The sequence below is a fragment of the Chrysochloris asiatica genome, unplaced genomic scaffold (assembly GCF_000296735.1).
Source record: "Chrysochloris asiatica unplaced genomic scaffold, ChrAsi1.0 scaffold00106, whole genome shotgun sequence".
In the NCBI taxonomy this organism is placed as follows: Eukaryota; Metazoa; Chordata; class Mammalia; order Afrosoricida; family Chrysochloridae; genus Chrysochloris; species Chrysochloris asiatica.
In genome coordinates this window covers 7,813,451-7,833,734 of record NW_006408624.1, presented here as the reverse complement: position 1 = coordinate 7,833,734, position 20,284 = coordinate 7,813,451, and the positions used below count along the sequence as shown (strand labels likewise).

Here is a 20,284-nt window from a genome sequence, read left to right as displayed (position 1 = left end):
AGCTTTGTAACAACCCTTCGAAGAGGTGCTACTATTCCATATTATAGAGGCCCAAAGAGATTAAATGACTTGCTCAAGGTAACAGAGCTAGTCAATGGAGGAACAGAATTTAAACTTAGGCATCTCTCACTCCAAACTATAATCTTAGCCCAAAAGCTCTGTTATTGCCAACTTGCAGGTTGCTGTTCCAGTCACCCAAAATTCTGTCTAGATATACTGTAAATAAATTAATCCTAGGGCTCTACTGTTCCTCCCCTCATATTTCCCTATCACATGCAAAAGAGGTATCAAGCAGGATCCCCATGTCTACTTAAGCAGGGTGTAGCTCCAGAAACCCAAACTCTCAGTAGACTAGTCCCTCTGTCTCTTCCTGCTGCTATTACATAAATATGATAGGCTTGTTGTGCTAGACTCACGGAGAAGTAATTTCTCTTGGCTGAGATATTGGGATTGTTGTCACTCCAGTCATATGCTAGCTCCTCTTCCTCCTTCTCATTCAACCAGATCAATTCAGCTGTAGCTCTGGAGACAAATTTATGCAGACTCTGAAGGTGCCTCATCCGGAAGCAAGAAGTTTCCTAGATAAAGCAATGATTACAAAGTTAAATGGCTAAACTGCAATCGTAACTATGCACTTGTAGAAGATAACACATTTGATGTCAAAGCAAAGAATAACTGAGAAACCAAATTTAGTTTTGCTTTTCTATCATTGGTTGTTTATGCCATGGATTCAAGTTTAGTAAAAGCATAATGCTAGAAGGTAGAACTCACCAGGAATGAAGACAGAAAAGGCTTTTTTCTCTACCAGTTTCAAATTTCTAGTATTGAGTTTCTCAAAGCACACTTAACCACTGCTTTGGTAAAACATGATGACTGCTAGTAGGGGGTGACCTACTTAAATCATTCTGGAGCAGAGGTTTCCAACCCATTAATAAAATATAGGAAATGTTATACTATAAGAACTGCACAATCAGTACTATAAGCTAATAAATAGAAAACCAAAACAGGTCAAACCATGAGCTTTCTGAATTGGGAAAGAGGAGTGATTGAAGGCAACCAAATTCTCTATGGACAAAATATAAGAAGTGGGTCAAAACTTACCTTCATATATGGGTCTGGTGAAGAGAGATGGGGATAAGATTCTTATGGCTCAACAGTGCGTAATTGTTATCATGACTAATTGTGACTGTCACATTTGTAAAGGCAGAAGTTTTGTAACAAAAACTGAGTAGCAGTTAATCTTACAGTCCAGAAACAGAGGACCCTAGGACCATCAAGGGGGAAGAGCACATGCGGAATGCGGGACCTTATCCAGAGATGGAGACAGAGATGGGGACATGGAGAGAGGGAGCAGCTGAGGACTCAAAATTCATGGAAAGAGAGGGACTGAAAGCTAGAGGTCAGGAGGCAGGCTTACAGAATGTGTCCTTTGGTGGTTTAAATTATTATATATGCCTGAGTGTTTTTAAAAAAAGAGCTAAAGTGACTAGAGAGAAATACTGTTAACTGATGGTACATGGAGGGGATTATAATCATTGTAATGAAACAAAGTATATGATTTGTTGAATGTAAAACTGATGATCTGCCCTATAAACTTACACTCAATTCACAATAGAAACTTAAAAAACAAACAAAAAAAAACCTCACCTTCAATTTACAATACTGTGTTTCCAGCTTCCCAAGAGTTTCAACATAGCTGGTATGGAAATTCTGGGACATTTTGCCCTGATACAAAATAAATGAAATGAAAATACATTAGAAAAAGTGTACCTAAAACGTATTCATGTTACGGTTTCAACTATGAAAACATCATAGCTCCACACAGACATGCATTGGCTACATAAGTTTAGACAACAAACCCTTGTGAATCAGGTGTATAGCATGGAGCAGCACTAAAGTGGGCAAAGTCCAACAAAGTAAAAGGTGAATGACAGACTTCATGGCCTTGTGCTGCCAGCAATCCTGAGGGATTTCTAAGCAAAACTTGTGTCAAACAACTCCCAAACCATTCCAAGGGCTTTTTTGAAGGAGACAGTTGGAATAGAAAAATGGGAAAACTGACTGAAGCAGAGGAGGGACCAAGTGAATAAAGTTTTCTATATCAGCTCTCTGTTGCAGACAGTTGGTGAACTAGAAAAACCATGAATATTTTTGAGGCATCAAAAATGAAGTATAAGTTTAGAAACATACCAATTTTGACCTTAGTAAATGGGCTAATTAAAATACCTTTTTCACAAGGTTATTTCAAAGATTAAAATAGACACTTCATGAGAAAAGGGATTAATTATGTTGTTACATATGACATGATATATGTGTTACCACTCTTTTCCAGAGCCCTCTTCTCCTTAGGGACAACTGTGTTGTACATGTTCCCATGTGGGTTCTGAATGCCACTCACCTCATACAACCTGGCCTCTTTGACACTGGAACCCAGTTCTTCTACACTAGTGTGGATATGCTGCTGTGTTTCTAGCTGCAGTTCCACACTAGGCAGGTCATTACCCCATTCTGCTCGCTCTAGTTTCATCTACAAAAAAAAAATAAAAATTAAGTATAATAATTCACTGCTGAGTTGGAAAGTAAAGAAAATTGTTGAAATCAATGTTTGGGCAATTTACTTAGGGGCAGAAGGTGGGCAAAAGGACATCTAAACTTCACCATTTCATAACTTCTTACAGGAAAATATGCCCTATAATCATCCTTAAGAAGCAGCAGAGGCAATTTCTTGCTGCTGTTTTATGGGAATATATTCCTGAATTTCTTACCCTGGAAATGTCTTCATAGGCTAAAAATACATGTTTTGCTTAATAGAATCTCTGCTCCAGTTCACAATCAGAGCAGATACAAGTGAGAAATCTTATATTAAAAATATTTCATTTCATTCAAAGCATTAACTACTCACCAATGGGAAATGATTTTTAAACAGTTTGTCTTTCTATATTTTTCTTTATGGTGCATGGGTAATCTATCATCTGGGAATGGGAAGAATTTCATATAAAGCAATAGGGTTAGAAGGACAAGAAAGACAATATCATGTTTGAACCATTATCCTTGAATGTATGTGAACAGTACTCCTTGGCGTTGTGAAACATAGCAATCTTGCTTAAGAGTTGAAACTAATTTTTTAAAAAGAAGAATAAATTCATTTTTCAATAAAAGACATTTCAGAAAAGATAACTGAAATTTGTACTCTACAAATTTTCCCACAAGTTCCCACTTGTTGTTATTAAGTGCTGTTGAGTAGATTCCAACTCATAGCAGCCCTGTATAGGATTTCCAAGGAGCAGCTGGTGAGCTTGAACCATAGACCTTGCAGTCTTACACATTAGCCCACAGCGCCACACCAGTACTCCAGGTAGAGTTAACTGAAAGGAACAGATTCCCAATGGACTTCAAATCTGAAAAGTCATTGCCATATTGTATGAGATTTTGAAAATTTGAGATGACCTTATTCATTTAAGAAGGGGGCTTAGGTCCCAGGCAGCATCAATAATTAAGAGAATTGATTCAAGGGGCACTCCTAGTGTGGTGCTTGAACTGCTAACCACAAGTTCGGCAGTACAAACCCACCAGCCACTCCTTGGAAACCCTACACAGAATGGCTATGAGTCAGTGTCAACTTGATAGCACTTAACAACAACAACATTCAAGGGGCACAGAACAACCTAACCTTGATAGACAAACTGCTGGATGCAGTAAACATTAATGCAATGCATAAATATTTTGGATATATACCCACCTGCATCTCTTCTACCCAAGACAGTAGTTCATACACAAATCGGAGATTGCCTTCATCCTCAGAGGAGGAGATAGATACAAGTTCAGCACGAGTCATGGGTTTTCGGAACCAGGAGGTAGAAGAATGAGTTCCCTTGGTCAAAGGTTCTGCCTTTAGATGCATAGTGGTTAAAGCAGAGGGTGGTGCCAATTCAAGTGTAGTGAAATGGCCCTTCCGGTATAGGTTTGTGCACTCTAGACGCAGGGTGACCAATTCATCCTGCAAACGCATAACCCTGAAATGGAGAAAGAAGGACTTAAACTTTATCTTACTTTTAAAAATAAAATCTTCCTAATTCATTTTATGAGAATTAAAAAAGAAATGGGATCACATCAGGAAAAGTGTTGTAAATAAGAAAAAGTGTTATATGTATTCAAGGTGATATTATTAACATCTTCATCTTTGAGGCAAATTATCAAATTTTAGTGTTGAACGGAAGGAAGCAAACCAATACCTATTTATATAATTTCTGGGGGGTATAACAGAATGAACCATGGATTAGAAGTTAAGAGATTTGGGTCCTAGCCAGGGCCAGATAAAAAATGTGAGGGTCCACTGATAATCTGTGATGCCTCATCCTCTGCTTACTTGTCCATTCAAATGGGATATGTAAATAATATGAATGGGATACACAAATGTTGTTAAGTGCCCTGCAGTCCCTTTCAATTCATGGTAACTATGTATAGGGTTCCCAAGACTTTGAATCTTTTTTGGGAGCAGAAAGACTTATTTTCTCCCCAGGAGGGGCTGGTGGGCTCAAACTGCTGAACTTCTGGTTCACAGTCCAGTGTTTATTCTATGGAGCCACCAGACTCCCAATACAAATGAATATTTGAATAACACAAATGGAATATGTGAACAATAGACAAGAGAATTTTTCATGGAAAAATTACATTATTTTTTAATTTAATTTTTCCATGAACTTTCTGAAGCTCTCTTATATATATGTTGTTGGTAAGTGCCGGTGAGTTGGTTCCGATTCATAGCAATCCTGTATAGGGTTTTCGAGGAGCAGCTTGGTGGCTGTGAACTGCCGACCTTGTGGTTCAAACCGACTTTGCGGTCCAGTGCTTAGCCTACAGTGCCATACCAATATGAGTATATATAAGCTGTGTGTATATGTGTGTTTGGGCTACCTAGAAGGTAACTTCTTTTCAAATGTACCTATGTTAGTGATTGAACACAAAAGTGGTACATGCCATTTTAGCAGAATGAGATGAACTGGATTATAAAAATTTTAGTGGATTCTGGGTGCTAAGATATTTGCTCTCCACCACATTTTCTACAAGAAGGATATTCCACATATTCTATGACAAAGAAAATCAGTGAGTGAACTTAGTTGTTTCATCAGTGTAAAATTATGTTGATCTTCCACAATGAAAAATTTACTTTCAACATATTTGCTATAACCAGCTCAGACTTTAATTTTTAAGCTTGTTTAATTACTAAAACTATAAATGAACAAAGAAAAAGTTGCCATAAAAGAAAATTTAATGATCAGAAAACAAATACGACAAATTACTATATTTTATTTTTAGATAGACTTAATAATCACCTCCATTTCTTGTTTACTAGAGAAATAGTATACTCCCAAGAGACCCAGTGAGATAAGGAGTTTCAATTACACAGGAGGGGACCATAGGAGACAGATGTCACCAAAGGTGTTTAAGTGGTAGTGAACTCAAGAGCTTAAACAACCTTGCTTATGGGTGCCCTCATGACAGTGTGTGAATTTTATTTCTGGCTGAAACATTCTCAAGCACTGGAACTGGTATGGATTTCATCAAGTACCCTGGCAGTTCCCCTCCACTGAAGGGCACACTTTTCCTGTGGTTCTATCTTGCTTGTCATCTATGGTATTTGCTTTGGACAACTGGTATCCCTGTTTTTTTCATGTGCTAAGCATGAACTTACCTTAAGTATCACGTAATCCATCCCTGGTCCTAGTTTTGGCTCAGCACAAACTAACTGTGTGATTTTAAACAATCCTCATCTCCTCTCTGGATCTTGGCCTCCTCTTCTACAGATTAAGTACTTTGGATCACTAGTGGTTCTAGACCAAATGTGGCAACACAACTCTGCAGATCACTCTGAATTAATGGGGCATTTTAAGACGTCACAATGAATGGTAAATCCTTAAGTTATTTAGTAGCCGGGGCCTGCCATAATGGGAAACTGTCTTCTACCACAAGAATTTTCCTGCCAAAAATATTGCCACTGAGTCACTAAATGATGACTCCAAGTTTCTCTAAGTCAGTGTCTGACTCTTGATACACAAGCCTCAGAAGAATGCAAACCAAGACCCCCTTCTGTGTTCCCTGTTCCTTACCTAAAAGCCAGTTCTTCTAGTTGGTAGTAATTCTCATCCCGTAGGATCTGGAGATCCACCTGCAGCTGCCTGATAAGACCTTCGCATTCCTGAATATACATGATGACATCTGACTCGCATTGGACTGGTTGTCCTGATTCCAGGTGAGCAGCATCCTAAGGCAGAAAGGAAGAAGAGTGGGGAAATGCCCACAGCTTCCAGTCACAAGGGCTTGGGGAGCCCTGAGGTCTACTGCAATTTCAAGAAGGAGGGATGTAATACAGTTGGATTCCTCAACTGTTACCTTCAATCATTAGAGCAGAGGGTGAGACATAAGATGCAAGAGCATGTGACATAAGAAGTGACACAAAACAGCCAGAGACTCACAGCCTGCAGTGTATTCTTAGCTAGTGTCAGTTTTTCTTCACAGTTCAAAGCACCATTCTGGATTTTGTTTGCAATCTGTAGCAGCAATTCCAGCCTAAAAGAAGATAAAAAATCATTGAAGCTCAGGGCTCAAAGCAGCCCAGTAAGTAAATGTCAGATCACCCTCAGGCTCTGGGCCCACCTCTCTACAGCCGGCCGAAGTGATTTCTCTCGCTCCAACATCTCAATGATGAGCTTTCCCCACTCTTCTTCCACATCATTAGGATGATAACCTTGAGGCAGTTTAATTCGGCCAAATTCAATCCACACCTAAAACATCCAAAGAGAATTCTTTTAGTTCAAATACACAGCCATAACCTCCGTCCCCAATTTTCATTATTCTTTGTATTCTTGCTTCTTTATCCAGTCTCTCAGTGGTTTTTCCCATTGTCTAATAAGAGAAATACATTAGGACTTCACCTTGAGGTGAGAGCACACACACACAAAATCACCTCTAAAATACAGGAACTCCCTGTTCTAAATCATTTCACTCCTACATTTTTCACAAATCTTCCTATACTCTCAATAATCCTCATTCTGGGAAGCTTAAATGTCTATCTCTAGGAATCAGAATGTGAAAAGTAGGAAAAGTTACCCATAAATTTCAAGAATTTTTAATAAATATAATACTATTTTCAATAAGTTCCTTTAAAAAATATAGTTAATAATATCCCATTGCCCCCAATTTTAAAGATCAGCCTAAAAGTATTAGTCTTAGCGTAGATTGAGAAGAGGACAAGATAAATTTAACTGAAAAAGAAGTAACAAGAATGAAAAACAGCAAACCCCAAGCCTCAGCAAAGGATATGCTTCCGTACCTCTAGCAGTTTATATAATTCCTCAATTCTTCCTTTTTCTCTCTCCTTGGCCAGAATTTCTGTTTCTTTGAAGTGTACATATTGGTTATAAAGTGCCTATAAAATTAACATTTGGTGAATGAGTGAGCGAATGCAAGCAATAGTGTTTAATTTTTCATACAATCTCATCCAAAAGCAAGTAGCAACAAGATCTGAAATGTATTCTCTTTACCTTTAATTCAATAGGGTTCTGGGGAAAAGATTTATCTGACATCAGTATTGTGTGCTGTTTGATCCAAGGAATGAGAGAGTCCACCCTGCTTTGGTATTCTTGCCACCTGGAGTCCACTTCCTATTGCCAGAGGTAAGTATTACACATTCTCTAATTAGAAATATCCAAGTAGCACAGGAAAAAGTAGTTCAAGCCAGCCCAAACCACACAAAATTCTTTCCTCAAATTGGTTAGACAGTTACTCAGTTTAAGACTCAAAGTCCCTATTTTCAAAGCACTCCAAAGGTCTTTCAGTATAGGGATCAATTTCCTAATGCTTAGAAAGTCTACAAACCAAGCTACTAGATATAATTAGAAAAGATCTACTATGTACACCATCAAGCTAATATTAGAGGCTACAAAACCACTGCCTCATCTTAAATTATAGCTAGGGTTGGAAAGGACATGTTTTGCTGGCATTTAGTACTATGTGACCGGTGTTGAATGCTACAGAATCAGCAGAATCTAGGGTCACTATGGGTCAGAGATGACTCGACAGCACTTAACAACAACAGACTCATTTTCAAGAACCAAGTACAACGTCCATGTATGATAAAGACAATGTGGATTCAGTTTGCGCTATATAAAAGTGCTCTGCATACCATGAGTAGGAGCCCTTGGTGGTGCAATGGTTAAGTACCCAGCTGCTAACCTAGAGATCAGAGGTTTGAACCCACCAGCTGGACCCCATGAGAAAAGACCCTGGCAAATCTGCTCCAGTAAAGATAACAACCTATGTTTACATGAGGGAAATCAAGTTGAGGCACACAACAACATACAGCAACATACAATGAGTGCTTAAGAAATATTTGTCTAATTACCCAAAGAAATCAAAGTTGAAAGCATTTTAGAAAATTTTCTTTTACCGTAGCACTGATCCCTTCTCCACCCTCAGGGACTTTTGGAAAGGCATCATAAATCGAAGACACATAAGTGATTACAGACTTTTCATCTGGAGATGGCACATCCACATCTGAGAGACAAAGCACAAAAAGTTCTAACTCAGAGCCAAGGAAGGAACCCACCAGGAGAAGGAACCATGAATGCATGCCAAAACTCACTGAGTTTTCTGAACTCTCACCTTCTGCATCCAGTAACCGGGTGACCCCCAGTCTTTCTGCCACTTCAAAAGCCTGCTCCAGATTCTCTCGGTTACTTTGGATTTGTACGCGCTCCATATCTACCAGATCAGGTCTGTAAAAATTCACCAGTGCACATGAAAGGCCTGTATTTATACATTACATATGAATTCATACCAAGAAAAGCCTCTTAAAAATTTCCAAAAGTTAATAACACTGAATGAATTAGAAGAGTGCTAATTCCAGGGCTCCCTAATCCCAAATTTACATAACAACAGATTGCATGGGAAAGATACCATAAACTCCTGCAGAGTGAAAATTAGGATATTTATGACCATTAAGAGCTCAATGATTCTGACTCCTGTCATTCAAAAGTCCTCTGTTGTCCACACTCACCTCCTTCCAACCACCTGATGTTCTTCAACCACTTTAAGCAAGCCAAAACTTCAGGCCCTTTGTACTTGCTAACTTCCTCTGACCCTAGGGGTATACATGGCTCGCTACCTCTGTGACCACCCTGTACAGAAGTCATCTCTGACCACTCTGTTCAAGTACCAAAGCCCCATCTCTCTCTTTGTTATACTGACCATTATATGACAGCATGGATTTATTTGTTTAAGGCCTATTCTTCCCACTAGAAAGTAAGCTCCATGTCAACCAGAACTTAAGTTGTTTATGGAATGCTATCTATGTCCCCAGTGCCTAGAACAGCAGAAGTTCAATGACTATTGCTTTTTCAAATGAATAAATGAATCAGAGCCTTGAGTCTCAACTGAGGGAAACATGGCATGATAACTAACTGCAAATAAGAGATGAAGAAAAGCCTCTCAGGCACACTGAAATTCCGTTGTACTTACCTGTATCGGTGAATAAGTGCATTGAACATCTTCCCATCACTCCAGCAGGAGGAAAAATTGGTGCATTTGATTCCTGTGTAACCAGCTGTCACCTTCTGGGTCCAAAGGAGCAGCTTCTCCTTGGCTGACATGTCTCCTGACTCTCCACTAATGTAGATGTCAGAGATCTGCCAAGAGAAAGGACACAGAGTAATTAAGTGTAAACAAACTTTTTAAACAGTATCTTCTCCATACAGTATGATTCTAGAAGAAGAGAGACATTCAAGGTTGGCAGCACTTTAGAAGGTTAACTCCAATATATGTTCACCCTATTAGGCAATCAAAACATGAAAATTAAAATCCTAGAGGTCTTTGTTCACCTATTAAGTTAGGATAGACGTTTTAAAAATGATACAAGTTTAGCAGTTTGAACCCACCAGTTGCTCTGCGGGATAAAGTTTTTTTTGCTCCCACAACAGATTTAAAGCCTTAGAAACCCTATACAGGGTCACTATGAGTCAAAACTGACTCCATGGCACTTAGCAGCAACAATTCAGGATTTAGAAGTGTACTGTTCTTAGTTGTCACTGAGTTGACTCCAACTCGTGGCAAACCCTTGTATGAGGAGTATCCTGTGCTCCACAGGGTTTGCAAGATTATGGGACCTTTCAGAAAAAGATTGTTAGGCCTGTTTTCTGAGGTGCCTCTGGATGAGTTCGAACTACAAACCTTGGGTTTAAAGAAACCAATCTTTCACCTACTAGTCAAGCACTTAACCATTTGTGCCACTCAGGGAGTCCTAGGGAAAGTTATGAGTATTCTTATATACAGTCACAGGTAAGAATATAAATATCCAAACTTCTCTAGATGAAGCTTTTAATCAAAAGTTTTAAGGTGTATGTACATTTTGAGAGGAAATAATCAGAGATACATAGAAAAAAAATTCATATGAGAATGTTTCTCAAAATATGGTAAACATTTTATAGCAAAAAGCTGCAGAGACTGATTTCAAATTACTGCATATAAATGAAAGAATTATTTGTAGCACTTAAAAATGTGTACTTTAGAAAACTTTAGTGACAGGAAAATCATTACCATATTTTAGAAAAATAAACAAATATGTAAATTATATAAAATCCCAATTTCATATGAAAGATACATAAAATACACATCTACATACGTAGTACACATGTAATGTATGTGAATGTATAAATACTGGGAAGAAATACCAAACTAGTAACTATAGTTATCATTGCTGAGTAGTAGCATTACAAGTAATTTGTATATTTCCCAAATATTTTATAACGTGTATTTTTAGCAAAAAGAAAAGGGTTATTTTAAGAAATCCCCAAGATCTAGCACAAGATCTACTTTAGAAAGCCGTGTGCAAGAGAAGAAAGTGCACGTCTTTGATCCTACACCCATTCCAAACTAACCAATTACAAGCTGCATATTAGTGTCACATCTGTGTGGCACTGTAGGATAAGCATTGGGCTTCTAGCCCCAAGGTTTACAATACAAACCCACCAACCCCTACTCGGAAATCCCATACAGAGTCACTGTAAGTCAGAACTAACTCAACAGCACTTAACAACAACAATGACCTTTCAGGGTTAGCTGTGATAATTCAACCAAATTATCCTTTAAGTTCAGGCACAGGATTATGCTTACCACAACTGCCTCCTGTCTTCCTTGTATGGTCTTTCTTGTCTAAATTAAGTATTACCATGAAATCATGATTCCTGGTATGGGCCATAGGATAAACCCTGGACTGCTAACCAAAAGATCAGAGGTTCAAACCCAGCAGCCGTGCCTCAGAAACCGTATACAGGGTTGCTGAATCAGAACCAACTCAACAGCACTTAATAACAACAACATGAATTCACGGCTATTACTTTATACCTTTAATCTTATTTTCTGAGGAACTGGCACTACATCTTAACATTTAGAATGACATAAAAATGAATAGTAGCGCCTCATTAGGGAGAGCTCCTCACCACTGGATGCATTCAAGCAGAAGCTAGAGGCTATGAAGAAATAACATGCAACTCGGAGACTTAGCAATCATACACCATCCATATAATACTCATTGCACCTAGTGTTGTGCTGGTCATACGATCAATGCTTAACATGCTTTAATTGATAATCACTTGGCTCGTAAATAAAATAATAAAAATACATTTAGGGTAAAGCTCACCTAGGTGCTGCAATGGTTAAGCACTCAGCTGCTAAGCCAATTGGAATCCACCAACCACTCCCTGGGAGAAAGACATGATGATCTGCTTCCAAGATACTACAGCCTTAGAAACCCTATGGGGTCCTACAGAGTCACTATAAATTGGAATTGATTCCACAGCACACAACAGGAAGTTGCAGAGACAGGCTGCTTGTTTGACAGCAAACTCAAAGCAGTATGTAAAGTCAAACAAATTTGGGCTAATGTTAACAATAAGGTCTCTCCTGGAGTAGGGATATGGATGGGTTTTTTTCTTTCTTTCAACAGTCCTTTTCTTCAAAATTTAAACAATGGCCATACACTACTTTAAAAATTAATAATATAAAATAATCTTTATTAAAAAGAAAAAAAGTCTTTGAGCCAGACAGATACATGGGTTTGAAAGGAAGCCTTTAGTAGGAATGTAGTAACAGGCAAAATTTTCAAGCATTTTGCACTCTGTTTACCCCATACTGAAAATAGGTAATAACTTTCTCATAACATCATTTTAAGGATTAAATAAAGTGGTGTAGGTAAAGTGCCTAGCAAAATTTCTAACCGTGCTTCAATACATGGAAACATGTGTCTCATTCCCATAATAAGAAATAGTATAGCTGGCACATTTTCTGATTCAGGTATTTAGGGCAGGAAAGGCAGGAAACTATAAACAGAACATTGTCTCTAACATGTACTATTAGTGGAAGAAGCAGCCCCCTTGGTGGTCATTACAAAGGAGTTGTTGTTAAGTCCTTGGAAACCCTATTAAAGGGTTTCCAAGGAGCAGCTGTTGAGTTTGAACTGCAGACCTAGTAATTCAAATTGACCTTGGGGTTCAATGCTTACCTTGAGCACTACTCGAGGAGTAATCAACAATAAATCACCTCCAAATCACTAGGTGCTAAATTGACAAACTCAATTTACGTTGTGTCGGTTCTGACCCATAGTGACCCTGTACAGGATTTCCACAATTTACATTAGATGAGATTAAGTATCTACAGAAGACACTGGTCTTTTCCCTCCAACCACTGCCTCTTATTTTAGTGTCTTCTGTAGATACTTAATCTCATCTATCAAGTCAGTCCTAACTCTTGGTGTCCCTATATGTGACAAAGTAGAAATGTACTCAATAGTGTTTTAATAGCTGGAACTTATGGATTGCCAGGTGTTTCTCCCTTAGCACCACTGGCTGGATTCAAACTGCTAACCTTTCAATTAGTAGCTGTGCACAAACTATTTGCACCATCCAGGGAACTTAATACTTCATTAAATATGAAAGCAAGGTCAAAGAATAATGTGTTACTAATTATTAACTGAAGAAGTTCTTAAGAAAACTATGGGAACAAAAGAGTTAGGATAGCCTACATAGAGTCTAATACAGAGATACCAGTAAGTGTTGCTCCTAAGCCTATGCAGGTGAAATGGGTGTCCTAACCAGCAGATTCCAGATTTTTACTCTCCCTTGACGTAAGTATATTTCTACAACAGAAATCAGAGGATCAAACTCTGATGATGCCAACTAATAAAACCACCCTGCAAATCTATGCTCCACTCACCACCTCTCCGCTCTGACTTCCTATTCATCTGACAACCTGCAGATTATTATTTGCTTCCCACAAATATGTCCTACAGTGAGAAAACTTAAGCAGCTGATTAAAATGCTTTGTCATTTGGAGGTTATAATTACATTGTTAATTAATGAATTCACTTCAATCTCTTGCAAGTGTGATCAGCATGAGTCAACCTCCTAAAACCCAATCAACTCCAAGTACAGTGAAAAAAACTAAGCTATGGGCCTGCAAAATTGAGGACTCAATAGTGGGCTATGTGCTCACTACAAGTCCAGTATCAACTGCCCCTCTCCAACACCAATCTACTTCAGTTCTCCTAAATATTTCTATCTGCTTATTCCAATCGCTGGACTCCTGGTGTGGCGCTGTAGGATCAATACTTGACTATGAACCACAAGGTAGGCAATTCAAATCCATCAGCTGCTCCTTGGAAACCATATATACAGTCTCTATGAGTTGGAACTGACTCGACAGCATTTAACAACAATTCCAATAGCTAAATGCTATCTGCCATTGACATATCCCAGTAGTTTCACTGTAGCCTCTTCACATTCATATTAAAGTAAAATCTTTTTTCCTGATGGGGAAAAATAGATTTACTATTTTTTACAAAAAACAGATTTACACTTTTTTACAAAAGTGAGAAGGGATGGAAGCTGAATAAACAAAATTAAATTTGAGTATTTGGGGTCTTTAATCAAAAAATAAATTTCTATTAGTTAATATTATGGAGTCTTGGTATGGTGCTATAGGATAAGCAATGGACTACTAAGCACAAGATTGGTAGTGACCCCTATAGGGTCACTATGAGTCAGAAAAGACTCAATGGCACATAACAGCAGCAACAATTAATATTGTCAGTTGATTCTAATTAATATTAGAAGCCAGGATGGAAACACTTAATCTCTCATACTTCAGACATATCATCAGGAGTGACCAGTCCCTGAGGAAGAAAGAACATCATGCTTTGTAAATAAGAGAGAACATCCAAACCTGCAGACAGAACCTATCTGACCTAGCTTTGATGACTTGATAATTAGAACTTGACTAGAGAAAGATTACAAAATTTAAAATTTAAAATTGCTACAATTTGATGAACCTGACCTGTAACTCATGGAGATTGTCGTTGTTATGTGCCGTGGAGTCGGTTCCAGCTCATAGTGACCTTGCACAGGGTTTCCAAGGCTGTAAATCTTTATGGGAGCAGAAAACCTCCACTTTCTCCCGCAGAACAGCTGGTAGTTTCAAACTGCTGACCCTGAGGGTAGCAGCCCAATTCGTAACCACTATGCTATCATATAAGGTCAGCGGTTCGAAACTACCAGCCGCTCCGCGGGAGAAAGATGAGGCTTTCTACTCCCGTAAGGATTTGCACCCTCGGAAACCCTGTACAGGGTCGCTATGGGTCGGAACCGACTCGATGGCACTTAACAACAACATGCTATCAGAGCTCCTTATACTCATGGAGGTAGTAACTCTAAATACCAACAGAGAGGGAAGGAGTCTTCATATCAAGTATCAATGCTATCCCCTCTGTACACAGGGTAGATAGGGATGGGCAACTTAGACATTGGCTACCTAAAATGAGGGGGTGATAAAGGCACAAAGTGACTGGCTTATAAGGTTTCTAGAGGGAGCTTAGTTTAAGAGTGTGTGGGGGGGGGAGGAGGAAGGAAGAGTCCTCACTGAATAGTTGTCACCTTGTCTAGATGGGGATAAGACTCTTATGATTCAAAAGTGAGTAATTGTTATCATAACTAATTGCGACTGTCACAATTGTAAAGGTAGAAGTTTTGTAGTAAAAACGGGGAAGCAGTTAATCTTACAGTCCAGATACAAAGGACCTTATGACCATCAAGGGTGAAGAGCACAAGTGGAATGTGAGACCTTATCCAGAGAAGCAGCTATACCAGAGATGGAGGCAGAGATGGGGACATGGAAAGAGGGAGCAGCTGAGGACTCTAGATTCATGGGAAGAGAGGGACTACGAGATGGCGCCCAGGAGCAGACTTGAAGAATGTGCTGTTTGGTGGTGAAAATTATTATATATGCCTGAGTGTTTATTAAAAAAAGGGCTAAAATGAATAGAGAGAAATACTGTTATCTGAGGGTACATCATGGAAGGGATTGTAATCATTGTAATGAAACAAGGTGTATGATTTATTGAATGTAAAACTGATTATCTGTCCTGTAGACTTTCACTCAATCCACAATAAAAACCTTAAAAATATATATATATCATTGCTGGTAATGAGACATGGATTCATCACTACGAGCCTGAGAGTAAACAGCAATGGAATGGAAACATCCTCAATCGTAAACCAAGAAAAAGTTCAAAAGTCAACCATCACCTGGAAAATTGATGCATACAGGTTTCTGGAATTTTCAAGGGCCACTACTGGAACGTTATCAAGAAAAAGGTTCACCAATCAATAATGCTTGTTACAGTGAGATGCTCACTGAAGAGCTGAAGCCTAAACTTGGAATTAAATGGTCAAGACTACCACCCAAGGGCATTGTGACCTTGCATGACAATGCACATCTGCACACTTCTGCCTGTACCATTGACACTCTTGCAAAACCTTCATTTTGAGGTGTTAAAGCATTCTCCCTATAGTTCTGATCTTGCTCCATAAGACCTGTTTGGTCACCTGAAAGCAGTCCTTTGAGGACAAAGGTTCATATCTGATGAAGAAGTGAAAAAAGCGGTAAATTCCTAGTTTGCAGCTCAGCCTAAAGCATTTTTTAGTAAGGGAATACAAAATCTTGTTGACAGACAGACAAAGTGCTTTGAAAAGCAAGGAGATTTTGTCAAAAATTGATGTATTTGCACTTTCTAAACATTGATTAAAATAAATTCTGCAACCAGAGTGCGGATAGTTTTTGACTCATCCTTGAATATTAAAAGGACAAAGGAAGAGACACAAAGCACTGGAAGCCTGAATTAGTGAGCTTGAAGAGAAATCTCCAATTAATAGTATGCTAGAAGAACAATCAGAAAAAAAGAATGAAAAAATCTGAAGACCTCCTAAGAGTTATGTGGGACATCATGAAGAAGAAACACTTATGGGTGATCAGCATTCCAGAACAAAAAGAGACAGCACAAAGAAAATTATCAAAGAGTTGTTTGAAGAAAACTTCCCTAACATCATGAAAGCTGAGAAGATAAGCATACAGAAGTTGAACAACCCCCAAGCAGGATAGATTCCCCAAAGAAAATCAGTGAGACATACCATAATCTTTTTAAAATCAAAGACAAGAAAAGAGCAGCTCAGGAAAAACGAAAAGTTGCCTACAAAGGAGAACCTATAAGATTAAGCTCTGATTTCTCAGTACAAACTATGCAGGCAAGGCCATGGAGTGACATATACAAAACTATGAAAGAAAAAAATTGCCAACGAAGAACCATATATCCAGCAAAGCTATCCCTCAAATACAACGGTGAAATAAGGACATTTCCTGATGAATAGAAATTAAAGGAATTTGTAATGACCAGACCAACTTTGCAAAAAATGCTAATGGGTGTTCTTTAGACCAACAAGAGCAGACAACAATTGGAGATTACCATTTATGACAACGTCACTCAAAACACAATCCAGATACTTGTTGTTATGTGCTGTAAAGTTGGTTCCCACTCATGGTGACCCTGTATAGTGTTTCTAAGGAGCAGCTAGTGAGCTTGAGCCGCCAACCCTGTGATTCAGACCAACTTTGCAATCCAGTGAATTAACCCACAGGACCACACCAAGACTCCCAATCCAGATGTAGAAGGATTTAAAGTAAAACAAACCTACACGACTGAAAATAGGGATCCAGAGATATTAATGTGTAATGAAGTCAACTACAAAACAAAATGAGAGAATAGTGTAGATATAGAACTTCCAAATGGTAAGGAAGTCAAGCAGAATTTCAAGATAAAACAGACTGTTTTTAAGCAGGGAAAAAAATTAATAAATTATTGGGCAATCTCAACAAAAAATAATATATCCTCATATCAAACTAACAAAAGAGGAAAATCAGAAAGATTTAGTAAACATTAATACAACAAAAATGAAAATGCAAAGAAAATGAACTCAGCACAGAAAATTATGTGGAACAAAGAATCCAGCAGCACCACACACACGCACACAAACACAGAAAAATAATAATTAATTCATACCTATTGATAATTACACTGAATATAAATTGATTAAATGTATCAGTCAAGAGACATAAAGAGCAGAATAGAAAAGTAAACAGGATTTTTCAATATGTTGTCTATAATAGACATATCATATTGATGGAGACAAGCTAAATGTCCATCAACAAAAGAATGGTTAAACAAACTTCAGTATATACACACAACAAAATACTACAAAACATTGAAGAATAATGATGACTCTGTGAAACACCTCACAACATGATTGAACTTGAAGGACATTATATTGAGTGAAATTAATCACAAAAGGACAAATAATGTATGAGATGAAACAATCTGTGATGGTTATGGGGTGGGGAGGATTATTCATGGGCTAGAGGATAGACACATGATGAAGGTAGAGGGAGACACAGGGAAGAATGCAATTGTTCAACTGAATAGAGATAGATGCTGTTGGTATATGGATGGGATTACATGCAGTGAAACTATAAAGTATATGGTCTGTTGAATGTAAAACTGATTATCTGTGCTCTGTAAACTTTTACTCAATTCATAATAGCAAGCTTAAAAACAAATTGGGGGCTTTTAAAAGTTGGTTTAACCACTTATGTTAGTTGATCTCTAAAGCAACTAAAACTGATATTTATAGAACGAGAATTGTCTACCAACTACAAGGGAGTTTCAAAAAACTCATGGAAAAATTGAATTAAAAGAAAATTTTTTCCATAATCTTTTTGAAGCCATCTCATTATTCTTAAGCAGATGGTGACAAGAAATTCATTCATCCTTTCTCATGAACTAGCTATAACCTCACTGCAATCCAGTAATAAAAAGACTTTTTAAGAAAATGAATACAAAAAGATTCTCCCTTTTCTGAAGGCAAAATAAAAATCATCTTATCTTATATTTAGTCGTATGTGGAGCACTAATTACAATAGCCAAAAAAGCATCTCAGAAGAGGGAAAATTACTGTCGACTGAAGTGATCAAACAGATTTTTAAAAGAAGAATGATTTAAGCTTATCCTTGAAGGATGTTAAAGAGTCACAGTGGCATTGATGGTGTGCCGTGGAGTCGGTCCTGACTCATTGCGACCCTGCATAGGGTTTCCGAGGCTGTAAATCTTTATGGGAGTAGAAACTTCATCTTTCTCCCGTACAACTACTGGTAGTTTCAAACTGTTGACCTTGAGATTAGCAGCCCGATTTGTAACCACTATGCTACCAGAGTGACACAGAGGGTTAAAAACACGCTGCAAATCAAAAGGATGGCAGTTCAAACTCACCAGCCACTCCCCATGGGAGAAAGATAAGACAGTCAACTTCTGTCAAGATTTACAGCCTTGAAACCTCAAGGAGCAGTTCTACTCTGTCCTATAGGACAGCTGTTGAGTCAGAAATGACTGAAATGGACTGATACTGGCCATTCTGAGTTAGAAAAACATATGGTCTAGCCTTCACTCAATTCACAATAAAAAGAAAAGAAAAGAAACAACATATGGCCTACTATGCTGGGAATGACAAGTTGAAGAGGAATGGTGTCACATACATTGTCAAAACAAACATTTCAATATCTGTTTTGAAGTACAGAGCTGCCACTGACAGAATATCCATATGCCTACAAGGAAGACCAGAGTACAATGGCTCTGTAGGGCAAGCACTGGACTGTTAACCACAAGGTTAGTGGTTTGAGACCAGCAGCTGCTCCATAGGAGAAAGATGAGACTTTCTGCTCCTGCAAAGATTTAGTCTGGGAAACTCTATATGGGGTTGGTATGAGTCAGCCGACTCAACAGCACTTAACAACAAAAATATGGAAGACCATATTGAGTAATATTATTATTCAAATTTACATGCCAATCACTAATGCTGAAAAAGAAACTGAAGAGTTTATCAACTTTTATAGTCTGAAATTGATCAAACGTATCAATATTCACTGATAATTACTGGTGATTGGAATGCCAAAGTTATAAACAAAGAAGAGTATTGTTAAGTGCCATCAAGTCGGTTCCAAACCAGCAAACCTGTATAGGGTTTCTGAGGAGTAGCTGGTGAGCTAGAACCGTTGACCTTGTGATTCAAACTGGCTCTGCAGTTCAGCGCCATTAACCCACCGTGCCACACCAAGACTCCAAGAAGAGGATTAGTAGTTAGAAAATATGACTTTGCTGACAGGCTCATGTGAATTTGCAAGACCAACAGCATACTTATTGCAAAGTACTTTTTTTCAACAATAACAAAAAGGGTTGTTCCCTTTCACCATATTTATTCAATCTGTATGCTGAGCAAATTAGCCAAAAAGCTAGACTATAAGAAGAAAAGGAATCAGGATTGGAAGAAGATTTGTCAATAACCTTCAACAGGCAAATGATATACCCTGTTTACACAAAGTGAAGAGAACTTGAAATATTTACTAATGAAAATCAAAGACTCCAGCCTTCAGTATGGATACTTCAAAATAAGGAAAAAAAAAGTTCTTACAACTGGACCAAGAAGTAGCATTATAATAAAATGAGAAAAGTATTGAAGTTGTGTAGGATTTAATTTTACTTGGATTCAAAATCAATGCCAATGGAAGCACAAGTCAACAAATCAAATGAGAGAACAAACAAGATAGCAGATCGGGTGGAAGTGCAATAAAGGAGATCCACCAGCAACAACACAGAATACCCGACCAAGCAGGCTCAGAGGATGGTCCCAGAACTCTGAACCACATATAAAGGAATACTTGGAAAGTTGGAAGGCTCACAGCTGGGGGAATTTGTGGCAGAAGCAAGAAATCCACTGCTTTCTGGTCCAGGACTCTCGGCTGCTCCAGGAGCCGCCATCTTGGGTGAGACCACGTGGGGAAAGGATCAGAGCGGCCACAG

The 20,284-nt window shown here is 38.3% G+C and overlaps 1 protein-coding gene across 1 annotated transcript in view; it reads right to left on the bottom strand.

Annotated features, from left to right (window-relative positions):
* The window catches only part of LOC102830374 (microtubule-actin cross-linking factor 1-like), a 474,365-nt gene that overhangs the window by 209,408 nt on the left and 244,673 nt on the right, over positions 1-20,284 (bottom strand). The window contains exons 6-17 of the mRNA XM_006867570.1: positions 9,517-9,683; positions 8,662-8,774; positions 8,447-8,553; positions 7,542-7,661; positions 7,331-7,426; positions 6,655-6,782; positions 6,474-6,567; positions 6,108-6,262; positions 3,740-4,013; positions 2,399-2,527; positions 1,648-1,725; positions 417-578 (exon numbers count right to left, since the gene is read on the bottom strand). Coding sequence (XP_006867632.1) covers positions 417-578; positions 1,648-1,725; positions 2,399-2,527; positions 3,740-4,013; positions 6,108-6,262; positions 6,474-6,567; positions 6,655-6,782; positions 7,331-7,426; positions 7,542-7,661; positions 8,447-8,553; positions 8,662-8,774; positions 9,517-9,683 — 1,623 coding nt within the window. The remainder of the gene's footprint in view (positions 1-416; positions 579-1,647; positions 1,726-2,398; positions 2,528-3,739; positions 4,014-6,107; positions 6,263-6,473; positions 6,568-6,654; positions 6,783-7,330; positions 7,427-7,541; positions 7,662-8,446; positions 8,554-8,661; positions 8,775-9,516; positions 9,684-20,284) is intronic.